This window comes from Ochotona curzoniae, unplaced genomic scaffold (assembly GCF_017591425.1).
Source record: "Ochotona curzoniae isolate NIBS_2020 unplaced genomic scaffold, NIBS_Ocur_1.0 scaffold_1852, whole genome shotgun sequence".
Lineage (NCBI taxonomy): Eukaryota > Metazoa > Chordata > Mammalia > Lagomorpha > Ochotonidae > Ochotona > Ochotona curzoniae.
Genome location: NW_024467087.1, coordinates 833,622 through 849,035, shown reverse-complemented (window position 1 = coordinate 849,035; position 15,414 = coordinate 833,622). Strand labels below are relative to the sequence as shown.

The window sequence follows — 15,414 nt, the reverse complement described above, 5'->3', positions numbered from 1 at the left end:
TTTTTTTTTCTTCTTTGAGAAGTGTAGGTGATAGAAATCATAGGAGGAACTTGCAGGCAATGAGGAAGTAACCTTGGAAATTAATTGTGGAAGAATGTTGTGGATGTTTCTTGAGTTGAAGGAGCTGCGCCCAGAATTATTGAGCTATACCCAGAATTCAATTTCTTTACTGGGAGGCTGGTCTGGAACAAGCTCTTGAGGCAGTTGTGTAATTAGTGTGGCTTAACTGCCATGTGATTCCTACTTCCTCCCTAGCTGCACACCACTATGTCTTTCTCCCTTTTTGGGAGGACTGTGAAGCTCTTCTATTGATGTGTGACTTTTCTCGGACTAATGTATTCCTGGGGCAGGGTCTGAGGCTCATGCTCACTAACAAAATAACAGCTGCTGTCGGGATTGTGCCCAATTAGGGCCAAACTGATTACTGACATCAGCCATTAATATCACATGAGATTGGAGGCTTTTCTTGGCGAGTTCCCTGTTGCTAGTGGAGTAGGTGAGGTTGGAGGAGGTGGAGGGAGCAGATGCTGCTGGGAAAGGCTCTGAGTAAAGCAGAACAGCAGAACCACTGCCCTTTGGGGAAACCAGAAAACCTTGCAGAATGGACCGGGATGGATAGCAGATAGAACAGGTCAGCAGCTATGACAAGATATGAGATCATCTCAGTTAAGGACCTTTGCTTAAAACTTAATTAGATGGGCCCAGCACGGTAGCCTAGCGGCTAAAGTCCTCCCCTTGCATGCACTGGGATACCAAATGGTCAGTGGTTCTAATCTTGGCATCCCTGCTTCCCATCCTGTTCCCTGCTTGTGGCCTGGGAAAGCGGTCAAAGATGGCCCAAGGCCTCGGGACCCTGCATCTGTGTGGGAGACCTGGAGGAGGCTCCTGGCTTCTGGCTTCGGATCAGCTCAGCTCTGGTTGTTGCTGCTGCTTGGGGAGTAAATCAGCAGATGGAAGATCTTCCTCTCTGTCTTTCCTCCTTTCTGTATAGCTCACTTTCCAATAAATAAAAAATTAAATTTAAGAATGACATTCTATACTTTGAGCAGGAATTGGAAAATTTTTGGAGAAGGTTCTATTTAGAACCTGTGACCTTCTTTACCATTATTGTTGTCACTAGATTGACGAAAGAGTCAGAAAGCACTGAATGTTGAAAATTGTGAAGCCGTTGGAGTAGAAATTGAGTTGGATGAACTTCAAAATCTTCAACTTGCAAACATTTCTGTGATCGTGGTGATTTCGCTTCTATCCGACCCTTCATCAGCACACTATTTTCTCCAGAGAATCTTTCCTATAGGATTAATTTTAACTTGTAGAAATCTGGTATTTATGTCTAATCGCTTTAAGGTGACTTTGTCTTGTCTTACTTTTTCTAAAATTATGAACAAATGCAATCCAGAACATGCAAAACCAAGTTGGATGCCGAGATTCCGTGACTATGATGACTTCAACCAACTGTCGCTAACAGTAAGAGGGCTTTTGTTCTTTATCTCATGTGTAGAAAAAGTGGAGTTGAAGCTGAAGAGTAGTGTTCTTCACAAGGTGCCTAGGAGACCACGTTGATCAGAGTTGGTCAAAGAGCTTGCTGCTGAATGTACTTTCCTGAGCTTGAATTGCACCACGTGCAGCTGAGTCTCCTGTCCTGGCACTAGACGGCTGCCCTTCTCTCAGGCTCGAGCTGTCAGCTGAGTTTGAAGAAGCTCCGATCGCGGCAGGGGTTTAGCATGGTAGTGAAAACACTGCTTGTGGCTCCCACACCCCAAGCTGCTGTGCCTGGGTTCTGTCCTCGCTTCACTTTCCATTCTGTCAGCCCCAGTGAGTTCCCTGAGACCTGCTGAAGTGTGGCTTGCACCGAAGTTGTCCTGCAGCATCTCCTACTGTAGGTGTTGCTGGTGTGTGTTGAAGTTTGTCTTACAGCGAAAGGTTTCTCCACTCCTATTACATTCCCCTTATTGTACCAAGTAAGCTTGGTTCTGTTTTTAAAAAGAAGGTTTATATAATTTATTTTTATTCATCATTTTAGATATTTCATTCTGGTATATAGCCAGTGATGACAATATTCATATTTATAACTAAATGACCAAACTAAGCAGATATGAAAGTACTCTTAACATATTTCTAGCATCTTTGAAGTTAAGTGTATTTCAAGGGAGATAACTACACACAGAAAGGAGCCTCTTAGCTTGTGCTTGTGCTAATTGGGTGTACATTGAAACTTGTCAAAGTGACATGTGACATTATGTGATAAACATCCAGGCTTGAAGGACTGCAGTATGTTTTCAGTGTCCTATTATGATTCTATATGGAGTCATGAGTAAAACTCTCATCTCCCTGTTTCATTCTGTCCTTTCTCCGGTAGTCGTTGGATGGCTTCATGATTATACTGAGCACCGACGGCCTGATGATTTACATAGACGAAAACATCTCTCTCCTCGGATATGCACCTGTAAGTCCTGCCGGCTTTGGGAAAGTGGGCCATCCTCGCTTATTGCTTAGGGGTTCATTGTTACTATCATTGGGATCAAGTATTTCCAAAGAGAAGATGTTTTCTGTGTTACCAAAGTGTGCCCCTGTTTCATCTTCATCTCTAACACCTTCCCTTTTAAATCTCTACAAAACATTCTGATACGAGGTAATGAAACAGCTTTTTTCGTTTCTGGTTTCATAACTGCCCGGGAGACAAATGCTGAAGAACATGCACTTTTGCAAATGGCCGTCTCCTTGGAATCGGCAGACAGTCTCCAAGGTGACCGCTTTCCTGTGGGGATGCTGTTGCTAGGATAGACTGAGAGGGGATGAGTGTTTGATTTTGTACATTTCTTCAGAGTCAGTTTCATACTGATTAAACAAACTCATAACTTGTTTATGGCATCCACTCCGTGTACGATCTTTATTTATATTGAAGAACAACTTATGATCTAATTTACAAACAGAAGCATTTGTGTGGATTATTGGAATCAAAAGTTTTTTAAAATTAAAGATTTATTTTTATTGCAAAGGCAGATCTGCAGAGAGAAGGAAAGAGAGACAAAGATCTTGCATCCGCTCTTTCACTCCCTAAGTGGCCACAACAGATGGAGCTAAGCTGTTTCTAAGCCAGGAGCCTCTTCCAGGCCTCCCACGCGTGTGCCGGGTCCCAAGGCTTTGGGCCATCCTCTACTGCTTTCCCAGGCCACAGGCGGGGGAGCTGCATGGGAAGTGGAGCAGCTGAGACACAAACCAATGCCCACATGGGATCCCAATGCATGCAAGGCGAGGGCATTAACCATTAGGCTGTTGCATCAGGCCCAGAGCACAAGTTTTATTGGGAACAACTGCACATTGGTTTTGTTTAAGATCTCTGGTGTCCAAAATTTGCTCATTCCCAACTCTTTTGATGGAACTGTGCTTCTTTCAGGAAAGTTGCTACATGTTAATATTACTGGCAACTTGGAAGATATAATTTCCTAATGCTTTTTCGGCATTTTCAGGTTGCACATCTAAAAACTATTATTTAAACCCCAAAGTAGTGTGTCTTGGTACATTCAGACTGCTGTAACAGAGTGTCATAGACCGAGTGACTTCTAAGCAACAGAAGTTATTGCCTAGTTTTCAGGAGCTGCCGTTCTGACTCTGCCAAGCTCTTTGGGCCATCTTTCTGCTGTTTTTCCCAGCCCATTAAGAGGGCGTTTACTTGTATGTGTGGTAGCTGGGATATCCCAGACGGGATGCCACTGTCACAGACAATAACTACTCAGTCACAGTGCTGCAGCCTTCTCAGAGTTCACTTTGAAGAGGGTCTTTCATGTGTTAGCCATCTTACAGGCTGTCATCCCTGAGCTGTGGGCATGCTTACGTTGGTAACTGGAGCCAGTGCCATGACAAAGTAGGTTAAGCCTCTGCCTGTGGTGTCTACATTGCACATGGACTCCCATTTGAGTTCTGACTGCTCTGTTTCTAATTGAGCCCCCTGTTAATATTCCAGTGAAAGCATTGAAAGATGGGTCCCTGCAGCCACGTGGAAGACCCACAAGAAGCTTCTGGCTCCTGGACTGGGAACAGCCCAGCTCAGGCTGTTGTGGCCATGTGGGGATTCAGCCAGTGGATAGAAAGTTTATTTTTCTGTCTTTCCTTCTCTATATATCTGCCCTTTAAATAACAATAAGCACATCTTTTAAAAAAATAAAGTACTAACTTCTATCTATGTAAACATACAATGTGAGGGAAGCTTATTCATTTTTATGAGAATGTTGAAGAGGACTGTACATACAGCACAGTTTCACACATTCTCAAAAACTCAACTGCCCTTCATTTTTTTTACAATTATTTTCTAGGTTTTGCTTAAATTTTTATTGTATAAAGCACTCGTCTTAAATTGCTATTGAGAAAAAACATTTTAACATATTGGTGTGACTGCAGGAGTTTGCAGTTTGACTGTCAGGGTCCCTCTGTCTGCGGGCAACTCTAAGCCAAAAGCACCGTGGGTGGAAAGAACTTGGCCTTTAGAGTCAAATAGTCTGGAGGTAAAAATTTACCTTTTTCAAAAGATGGAATTCAAAATGCTGGTAGACACATGAAAAAGTGCTCAGGTTCCCTAGCTGTTAGGGAAATACGGATAAAAAGCACAATGAGGTTTCACCTCACTCTGCTTAAAATGTCTATGACACAGAAATCAGAGAATGATTGCTGACAAGGCTGCGGGGAAAGGTACCCTAAGCACTGTAGGTGGCCCTTGTAACTAGTACAGGCACTATGCTCAGACATTGAGAATGCCATCCCGTTCCTGGGAATGTGTCGAAGTGAAATCTGCATTCAAGAGAGCCACCTGCAACCCTATGCGTTTACCAGCATAAGGCACAGTAGCAGTAAAATGGAAACAGCCCAGGTGCCTATCAACAGATGAATGGATAAATACCACTCAGCCATAAATGAGTGAAATCTTAAGTCTTGCAACAAAATGCTTCCAACTGGAAACCATTATGCTTAGTGGAGTATGCCAGTCCCTCGAGGACAGATACTCTGTTCTCTGATGTAAGACAGCCAAAATGCAGAGAAAAAAATGTGTGTGTAAACAGGTATATATATATATATATATACATGTATATATGTATTTGCAACTGCCTATCTATACACACACAGATATATATGAACTGTATATGGAAGACTGCTATAGCAGGAAGTAAAGGTATTATGCATAATTCACATCTGCTCCCAAATAAAGCTTATACCCCCAATGAAAACTTGTACTCCCAATGAAACCTATACCTTCACAGTACATTACTTTGTCACCTTTGTATATAGTTGCATGTCATAATACATTTAAATGTCAGAAAGCTAAGCTTGTAACTTGTACTAAGGGACTGCTCCATTGTGATAACAAAGGGACAAATGTGGGGGAGGCGAGATGGGAAGGAGAAGAGGAGGGGGTAGGAGGAATCCCTATACATACAAAACGGTATCATGGAAAACAATTTAAAAAAAACATCAAACTTTTCCTTCATTAGCTGGAAGTCCTTTAGTTTCTTGTAACTGGGAAAGAGTACCACAGAGTGCCAGGAGGTGAGCTATGATAGTGTGGTTAGTGAAGGTCTGCCTGAACAGGTGACTTTTGGACAGAAACCAGGGTGCTCCAGCCAGCAGAGCCAGTAACGTGGACAGGGAGAGGGTCTGGGGATGAAGCACTGATCAGAGACCAGTGATGGTGGAAGTCTCTGCGAAGTCTCGCTCTATTGCTCCTTCACCTCTCTTTATATACTCTCCCCTCACACACACATCCTAATTTAGCCAGGATGTTGGATACAGTTGAATCCAGTTAGTCTAGCTCTTTTTAGCCACAAGCCCAGTTCCTGTCCAGACCAGTGAGCGCTAATCAACTCCTTAGCCCACAACAGGTCCCCTTTTTTTGTTTTAAAGCAGACTTGAATCACCTGTCTTAGGTTGTAGACTCTCAGGTTATCAGCCTTACCCGTCATCGGGAATCTCCGTAGCATGACGGAGCCCCTGTCTTAGGTTGGTCAGTGCCCGGTCCATCTTACCCGTCACTGGCTGCCATTCAACGCGCTGCCTGTTGCAGCTGTACAAACCATACTTGGGGAGGCTGGTAACCCTGTTCCATGGCTAGGAATATCTTTAGCTCGGTAGCAATAAGCAGACAGCAGTTCCCGGGCTTGGGAAAACATAGCACTACACAGGTGTAACACACATGAAGACATACAATGGGGAACAAGAGGCCTAGGCAACATCCCACAGCATCTGCTGCTCCTCTGCCAACAAACCAACCTGCTGTTACAGTGTAAGCATGCCCACCTGCACATGTTCATCAATAGAGTTCTGTTCCACAACTCAGGCAGTGAGTTCTGTGAGTTTGTTCACAGGCTCCGCAATTGCTGTAGGGTGTCCTAGGGTCACTGCTGATGTGGTGGTAGCTGCCAACGTCAGGGCAATGCTGGCTATGATGGTCAATGTTATGCCCAAGTCTCTTTTACACCTTATCAGGCCAACAGAGGCCTCTCGGTTAGCCCCGGCAGGCACAGGCAGGATTCCAGGCAGCTGCATGACAACAGCAGCATCACCATTGCCATTCCAACATGCTGTTAGGGTGCAGCTGACCTCGGTGCAATTCACTTCAGAGACATTTTCTGTATGTAAGAGAAAAACAGGGAGATAACACAGGCAGACACGGGCTTAAAATTGAAGGAACTGAGGTTCATCCACATGAGTGAGTCCTCAAATCCAGGAGTGATTGAACTAATAATTTCCATGGGAATAATTGCCTCCCTTAATAAGGAAAAATGGGGGCACATGCCAGTGCATGTCCATTCCCCACAAAGCTGCCACATAGAAAAGGCAGGAAATATCAGGACCTCGGTGCTCATAGGAGGAAGGAAAAAAGGGGGGGTACTTAACAAAATTCTAATATACTTATAATATATATAAAGGCCTAATATACTTGCTTGTCCCGTCGATCTTCTGACTCAAATGCCATCACCATGTACCCGAGCTTTCACAAGACTCCGCAGCAGGAGCTTGCCGGACAAGCCTCTCAGGAATCCACCTGGGACCATTTTCGTTTTCTGGGAAAACAAACTGATCCTCGCCCCCATATGAGGATGGGATCTTGGCCTTGCCACTGACCAGTCAGGGGATCCTTCCACATCATGTAACCCTTCTGCTACCGACACGAATTCCAATGACGATCTGCAGCAGACCGTCCTTCAGCATCCAATGTTAGTAGATTTAAGATAAATAATAAAAGGCTCAAATGATCTCGGGGAGTGCTATACTCCCCCCTTTTTTGTTTTAGTAAGATAATCCTTAATAGTACGGTTGGCACGTTCCATGATACCTTGTCCTTGAGGATTATAAGGAACGCCTGTAATTAGTTGTATATGGTGGGAAGCAGCAAAATCACAAAACTTATTGCTGATATAGCAGGGGCCATTATCAGTTTCAAGGAGACCAACCATGGGAATACTTCACGGACAGTTTCAATGCATTTCTGCGAGGCCTTAAGCTTAGTGCCGGTGCTTTGTGACTGGAGCAGATCTCAGATTCCCTTAAGCATCTGCACTTTAGCGAGTTCTTGCCCCATGATAAATTTTACTTATGCCTCTGCGAAATATTTAATGCTAAGCTTGCCTCCGGATTTCTGGGGTCCCTCAGATTGTCCCTTGTGCCCCAGAACAGGGAGAGGGTCTCGTGATGAAATCATTTATGCCCCTGCAAAGTTTTTAATTCTAAACTTACCTTTGTAGGTCCAGGGGTCCCTCAGATTGTCCCTTGTGCCGTGCCCCGCGTTAGGCACCATTTGCTCTGACCAGCAGAGACAGTAACGTGGATAGGGAGAGGGTCTGGGGATGAAGCACCAACAGGAGACCAGTGATGGTAGATGTCTCTGCGAAGTCTCTATTGCTCCTTCACCTCTCCTTATATACTCTTCCCCCCCATCCTAATTTAGCCAGGATATTGGATACAGATGAGTCCAATTAGTCTAGGTGTTTTTAGCCACAAGCCCAGTTCCTGTTCCTGCCCAGACCAGCGAGCGCTAATCAACTCCTTAGCCCACAACACCAGGGTGGGCACAAGGAAGCATGGGTAAAATCCTTAAGACAGGAATGTGTTTCATGTAAAAACCTGTAGCTGAGGCCTGTATGGCTGAAGTGCTGAGAGCAAAAGAAAAAGACAGTGATGCGGTTAAGAGCAGCAATAGGATTGCACACAGTTCAGGACTTTGCCTTTGCTCTGAGTCCTTTATCAGGACTTTGCCTTTTGCACTGAGGTTTGGAGCAGATGAGAACAATTATCTGAGCAACAATTATCTGACATCATTTGGGTGGCTTTTGCCATAGTCCAGGAAACACGTGGTGGTAAGTTCAACTAAATGCAAAGTGGAAATGTAACAGAAATTTTGCTGGGGCATTGGGAGCTGGGGCAGAAACCTGGGGCATGGACAGCCAAGCTACTATGCTGTAACACATGCCATGGGTGAGATTATATATTATCATCATCATGGAATTAGCTGGAAATCTGAACTCGGCCTTCATGTATTCTCAGTTGTTGCAAAGTCAGTGCCCTGTGCTCATAGCACCCTATTCCATCAGCTCTCCCCGCCAAAAGCTGAGGATTTCTGAAACCTGCAATTCCTCATGGAAGCTTTCTCAGCAGTGCATTTTTATAACAAGAAAATTTAATGGATTCTGAACACAGGTATATGGTTATTTTGTGTTAACTGCATTAAGATTTGCTCTATTCTTCCTGAATTCTCAGCCCACAAGAGAATTCTTACTGTGAAGTCTCATTTGATGTTGTTGGCAGCTGGAATCACTTGCAGAGGTTCTTACCCTATGACTAGCCTGGAGTTGAACGGCTTTCCAATGCATGTTTAATGTGAATGCTCTGGCTGGGAAAAAAAGGAACACTTCTTGACTATATGTGTCATGGAGCGGGGTAAATTCATTTATGCTTTTTTTGGCATGACTGAAACTATATTAATATTGGTGTGACAAATAATAGGTACTCAAACTTGGCTTTTGAAAGATTTCATTCATTATGTTTTGCTTCATTAAGCCTAATGTACCTTGATTGTTCTTGCTTGTGTGACAAGAGCAAATGCCAAAGATCTGTCTACAAAAGTTCCATGAGGTTGATAAGCTTTCAGGTTTCTGCCCTTGTTTGGTTTTATGACTTGAATCCATGTCACTAGGTGAATTTGTTGCTTCATTGTTTAATTGATGATTAATTAAGTCTCACTAGCAACATTCTCATCCCTGGAGAATCAATAAGAAACAAATGGGAATGTGAATTCCTTTAAGTGACTGTGATAGCCTTCATTCTGCTACGGATGAGAGAACTTACGAGATATAGCTCTTTGTATTTCTGATGGTACTTTTTATAGTTTGCTTTGTAATTGTGCATGTCCTATCTGTTTCACTGGGCTGTCAGCTTAATGGAATTAGAATTGTCAAGTTCATCTTTTTTGGGCCCTTATAAATATTCAGTATAAGCATAATTAAATTATTTCACCTGGGCTATCCAAAACTCAGGTCTGGACCTGATGCAGGTTGGACTTCAGGCACTCACAAGCAAGAAGCGATGCATGTGGAGTTGGATAGAGTTTTAATTTAAATCTTACATCTTTATTTCTAAATTGCCAACAATTGAGCAGATTTTAATTTCTCTGTAAAACAGAGGATACTTCTTTCCGTCACAGGATTAATGAGGTAGCCCATATAAACATATTGACAGCAATGTCTGGCGTGAAGGAATTGTTTGCTATGCGCTAGGTGAAGGAATGAGTGGTTCCCACTTATCCGAGATAACTTTGATATGTAAGTTGCATTTAGAATGAAACCAATGAAATGATTTTTATTAAAAAATAAACTTAAGTTTACTGACTAGAAACCTGCATCCTTTTGGAAGGCAGTATTTTGCTGTGTGAGTTTTACTGTCAAAATGTATTGCCTGATAACTGGTTTCTGTAAGTTAAGCCTTTTCAAGACCGAGACCCATCTGCTAAATTTGAGCATTGGCCAACTCAGAGACTGCTTATATAAATGGGCCATAAAGATGTATTTCTAAACATTTCTAAATACTGAATATTTTAATATTAATTAACTAAAAATCATCTGAGTTTGTAGTTCATCATCCACAGCCATTATTTTAACTATAAAAATATTTTGTTTATTGCTTTTTTCTTATCTCATTATAAACTCATTATTTCTTTGTCACACAATTTTTCCATTTGTCACCATGTTTCAGCTACATGATAGAGCATTGTTCATTCATTTGAATAATGCTTATTAGTCCTCATTTAGACCAAATTCTGTTCTGCATATTGAAGGCATAGTGTTGACTAAGACGGACAAGGGAGGGAAGATATATGCACAGACACCAGGAAGGACGGGGAGGGTGAGGGTGTTGGTGCTGCTTAGAATTTACGGCTGTTAGAAACCTGGATGAAGTAGGGGAATCAGCCGTATGGATTTCTGGAGATGAGTGTTTCACGTGGAATGAGGATTGAGTATCCATTTCATGTGGAGAATCAACGGTGGCAAAAGTGTGATAAGAGTCGCTGAAGGGATAGCAGTTAAGACAGAAAGGAGAGTGGAGAGCCGTGGAGCAGTTCTGTACAGATGTCTGAAGGCAGAGAGCGATGGCGTTTTCTGGCGGGCTGGATGCGGAGTCTGAGAGGTGGCAGTCGAGTCAGGGTAAATGACAGTACTCTTTACTGCAATGAGAGTCTGGGGGAGGAATATTTCTTTTCCTCAGGAGAAATAGTTGGAGCTCTGTTTAGTATGTCTTTTGAAATGGAAATATTTTTACTTAGCCTTCTGGATCCTAAGTCTAGAAGAATTCAGGGAGATGTCAGGACTACAAATGACAGTTTGGGAGTCATTAGCAAGAAGTTGGACCTAATGAGATGGAGCTGGAAGAGAGCAACTATGAAGAGAATAAGTAAGAGTTCCAGTCATTAGCCCAGGGGAACACCAATACTTTATCACTTCCTAAAGTCATGAATAAAAATGTAAGATTCAGCAAAGAAAATTGTAGAGTTAAGCATTAAGGTAAAAGTATATCTGTATGTGTGTCTAAGAAACTAAGTATGGGAAGTCTTTCAAGGAAGAAGGAAGAATCAACTGCATAAAATGTTGAAATGTTAAATAATGGGCTGGTGCTATGGCGGAGTAAGTCCAACTTCAACCTGTGGTTCCAGCAACCCATAGGGGCACAGCTTTGAGTTCCGGCTGCTGTCCTTTTGATCTAGCTCCCTGCTGATTTGCCTGGGAAAGCAGTGGAAAATGGCCCAAGTCTTTGGATTCCTGAACCCATGTGTGAAACTTTGAAGAAGCGCCTGGCATCGGACTGGCCCCATTAAGCCATTGCTGCTGCTTGGGGAATGAATCAATGGATGGAAGATCTCTTTTTCTCTCTCCTTTTCTCTCTTTAAATCTTTCAATTAAAAAAAAAACTTAAAAAAGAGAGAAACATGTAAAATGAGGGCTGAGACCTCCCTATTGGATTTGGCAATATAGTGGTTATTGGTGACTTCTTTTATTTAGTGAAGTTAGTTTTAAATGAGATTAAGAAGTGAAGATAAGGGAGACATCAAGCATAGTTAATTTCAAGCAATTTCGCCCCAAATTTGACCCTAGTAATAGAGTTACAGCTGAAACAGAGGAGATAGCACCAGGGAAGGTTTTGCAATGTTAGTATGTTATCATCTTCAAATCTCAAAAAAAATCTATGGGGTATTTGAGACAGCATTTGCGTGCTTATGGGAAGATTTAGTAGGGACACAGAGATGCGTGAGTAGGGGAGAGTTTTTAGAATGCTGCTTTTGAGAAGTCAAGAGAAAATAGGAAGCAGTGCATAAGGAAGGGAGTTCAACAGGTGGAGGAGACGGAGCTGGGAGCAAGCAGGGAGATTGTTTTTCAGTGAAATAAGAAATCAGGTCAGCTGGAAAAGGGATCTGTGGGTTTGGAGATTTGAAGGAGGAAGAAAAGTTAAACAAAAAAGCAAAAAAGAAAAAAAAATAGTCACATTGAAGAATAGCAGCTGTCTGAGAAGAGCTGAGTACCCATTTCAAATAGTATACTGCCTGACTGTGGGTTTTTTTCCCATCCACATTTGATTATTTAGATAAACATGTAGGATGGATGAAGAACTAGAAGTAACAGAGTTGAGATTTTCCCAGGAAAGCTTCGCAGAAGGCCGGAGCACATGAGGATGATTATGAAGTGACCGTGGAATCTGAGCTTGGTTTTCAGGGAGCTAATGCAGAGTAGAAACGCCTTAGAAATGGAGCACAGGTCTCAGTGGGTGGAATAATTGGTGGAGAGGTGGAGTGCTTGCAGGAGGGTAGTAGAGAGGGGAACATAATGGTCATAGAATGGGGTGGTGGTAACTGTGGTTTAAAAGGTGTGGCAAACGAAGCCATGCATGACTGAGTTTGAACAGAGGATTAGCTCTTGGGAGACAAGGAAGTCAAGGAACTGAAGCGTGCTACCACAGCTAACAAAGTTGTCTCCTTTCTCCTACCTGTTTCATCTCCTTCCTCCCCAGGATGAGGTTCGGGGCAAAAAATTACTGATGCTTCTCCCTGATGAAGAAAAGAATGAAGTCTACCAGAAGATAACTCTCAGACAACCCTTTTCAAACTCAGGTACATAAAAAGAAAGTCCTTGGGTTTTAAGAGACAAGAGGCAATCAGTAAAGAAAGTTCATAATATCAAACATTATTGTGTTAGAAAATCTCTCCTCCACTAAATCTTGTTTCTTTCATCCACAAACCCCAGTCATTCAGTAAATGCATGAGATTAGTAGTATAAAAATAGGGGAGTTTGTGCATAAGCCATCTGCTTGTGCCTTACCCTGCATATACAGTATAAACAGCCATGTAGGTACTAACATTCATGCAAAGAAAACACTTGAAACGTGATGTAAGACATGTCATATGAAATAATACAATAGAATATGGGAAAGAGAAAATAGAAACTTGTTTTTTGTATGTTCTCCTTGCAGTAGGAAGACATGTGGAATTTGGCTGTCATTTAAAGAGAGGCGATGCTGAACAAAATGGTAACCCTGCTTATGAATATGCAAAATTTCTTCTGAACATAAAAGATATTACTTTACAAAATGGTAAGGCACTCATGATATCTGGATGGTGTTGTTGAGTTATGCAGCCCTCTCATTACTAGCATTTAAGGATGTTAATTGGCATTTTTTTAAGTAATAGTAAAATTTACATGGTAAGGTCTTGGAAAAAATACGAGCTGATAACGATGCATTTCTCCTTTTCTGAAACAAGGAAATTATTGCTAAACTGTACTAAAAGTAGCTTAATGTGTAACAGAACTTGAAAGAAATGGAATTCTGGGACCACCTCTGTAACATAAAGAGTAAAACTGCCATTTGCAGTGTCAGCATTCCGTGTGGGCACGTGTTGTCTGCTGCTGCACTTCCCATACAGCTTCTTGCTGAGTGCCTCGGAAAGCAGCAGAGGATGGCCCCAGTACTTGAGAGACCCAGAAGAAGCTCTTGGCTCCTGACATAGGACAGGTCGCAGATAGGGCTGTTGCAGCCATTTGGGGAGCAACCCAGCAGGTAGAAAGCCTCTCTTGTCTTTTCCTCTTTCTCAGTCACTCCACTTTTCAAATAAATAAATCATTAAATGAAAGTAAAACAGTATCACAGTGGTAAAGAAGAAGCTGGTGTTTTGGTGTCCTAGGTGGATTTTAAATCAGGCATAGACAAAATTAGAAGTGTAATTAGTAACAAAATGTAAAGATATGAGAAACGAATAAATAAGTAAATAAGAGAACTAGCTCCTGGAAGATCAGTATTTATCATGTTTCTTGGAAATCAAGAGTCAGAAAAATTTCCCAAACTCTTGACTGTGTGCAAATACATATGAATGTATATGCAAACTATACACATACACGCACTTGATACCCATATATTGTTTATAAAAGAGAGGAACTCCTTTCCTTTGGAAGATTAGAACAGCCACCCGCAGGGTTGTGTTAGTGTACACAAACAAGGTGAGTTCGGCTTCTGTATTTCAAACTGTGGGCATCTCAGTAGAGATTCATGTGTATTTGAAAGAGATGCATAATTTACAATTAATTTTGATGTGATAATCTCTCTCTCTCTCTCACACACACACACATGTGATTGAAAACCAACATGAACTCATAGTGGTTGGTTCTCTGTAACGATTTCTTCATGTTTTTATAAGGACTACCTTGGGAAAGGGTGCTGGGAGAGAAGGAAGACAAGAAAAACCCTTTACTCAGAATTTTGAAAATTGTCAGTGGGCTGGCAAACAGTACCTGCCATGGCAGGTGTCTGCTTTCTTGCTTAACTGGTGTGCCTTTCCGTTCAAGTGACATGTGTCCCTGTCTCTTCTAGAGCCTTTTATATTATTTGGTGCCAACATACCCAGCAGCTTCTACTGTGCACCAACGGACTCAATTCTTCCTTGGGAGGATCGGTTTTATCTCGTGGGGATGGTTTGTATAATCAGGAGTCACATCCTTAAGGTGAGTATGCTCCGTGCACATTGCACTCCCATTGTGGCTCCGCCAGAGCACAGTGTTGTTAAAGCACTTGGTGTGTGCAGTATGGTGAGCTAGAACGTGTGAGTAGGGTCAGCTCGCATTGCACACTGTGAGCGTTGCAGTGGAGAGTTGCACATTTGAAAGCTATGCACATTCACAAGTGCTTTTGATATAATATATAATAGACACATATGATCTGATGGTGGCTGGAATATACTAAAAGATTTTCTGACAAGCAGATAAAGTAAAAATTCTTTCCTAAAGTGAGTTTCGAGGCAGCATGTTTCCCCCCCAATTATCACTTGTTCAAAAGGCTATTTGGGTTCTTTGGATTTGTCAGTCATAGATACTGTCCCTGAAACGAAGAAGGAGTTTTTAGACTTCATCTGAGATATATGAGGTCAATTTATTTACTCATTCAGCAATACAGATAGTATTTCTTGTGATCCAAGTACTACTATGCTGGTGGCCTAGGACATACACCGGAGTGGTTGGGAGAAGAGGGAAACGTCTGAAGGATGAATCTTTGCTGTTGGCCTGAGGAAGTCACTGAGTAGAATGCCCATTAACTGATTTGAACAAGATGAACAGTATGGATTTGTCATTGTTGGGACAGAGCTCATACTATTATTGTGATGACATTGCGACATTCAACCCATCCAATCCTTTAAGAAGGGGAGCTGGATCAAGACCACTCGAATTGTTTCCCTGCCATCTGTGTGACCTTACACATGTACATTATTTATATTTAGTTTCTTTTTAATGAAAGATTATAGTGCTTTATTTTAGGGTTGGTGTGTCTTTGATATGGTAAACTTGATGAAAATTTTCCTGTCATTATCATGCTCATTAGCATTGTTACTTATCTTTAGCA

At 42.1% G+C, this 15,414-nt stretch overlaps 1 protein-coding gene across 1 annotated transcript in view; it reads left to right on the top strand.

The window, feature by feature from the left end:
* Positions 1–1,419: 1,419 nt before the first annotated feature.
* Positions 1,420–15,414, top strand: part of PASD1 (PAS domain containing repressor 1) — a 40,173-nt gene continuing 26,178 nt past the window's right edge. Inside the window, exons 1-5 of the mRNA XM_041000036.1 lie at positions 1,420–1,467; positions 2,360–2,446; positions 12,541–12,640; positions 13,000–13,119; positions 14,392–14,522. Of these exons, the coding sequence (XP_040855970.1) occupies positions 1,420–1,467; positions 2,360–2,446; positions 12,541–12,640; positions 13,000–13,119; positions 14,392–14,522 (486 nt within the window). The remainder of the gene's footprint in view (positions 1,468–2,359; positions 2,447–12,540; positions 12,641–12,999; positions 13,120–14,391; positions 14,523–15,414) is intronic.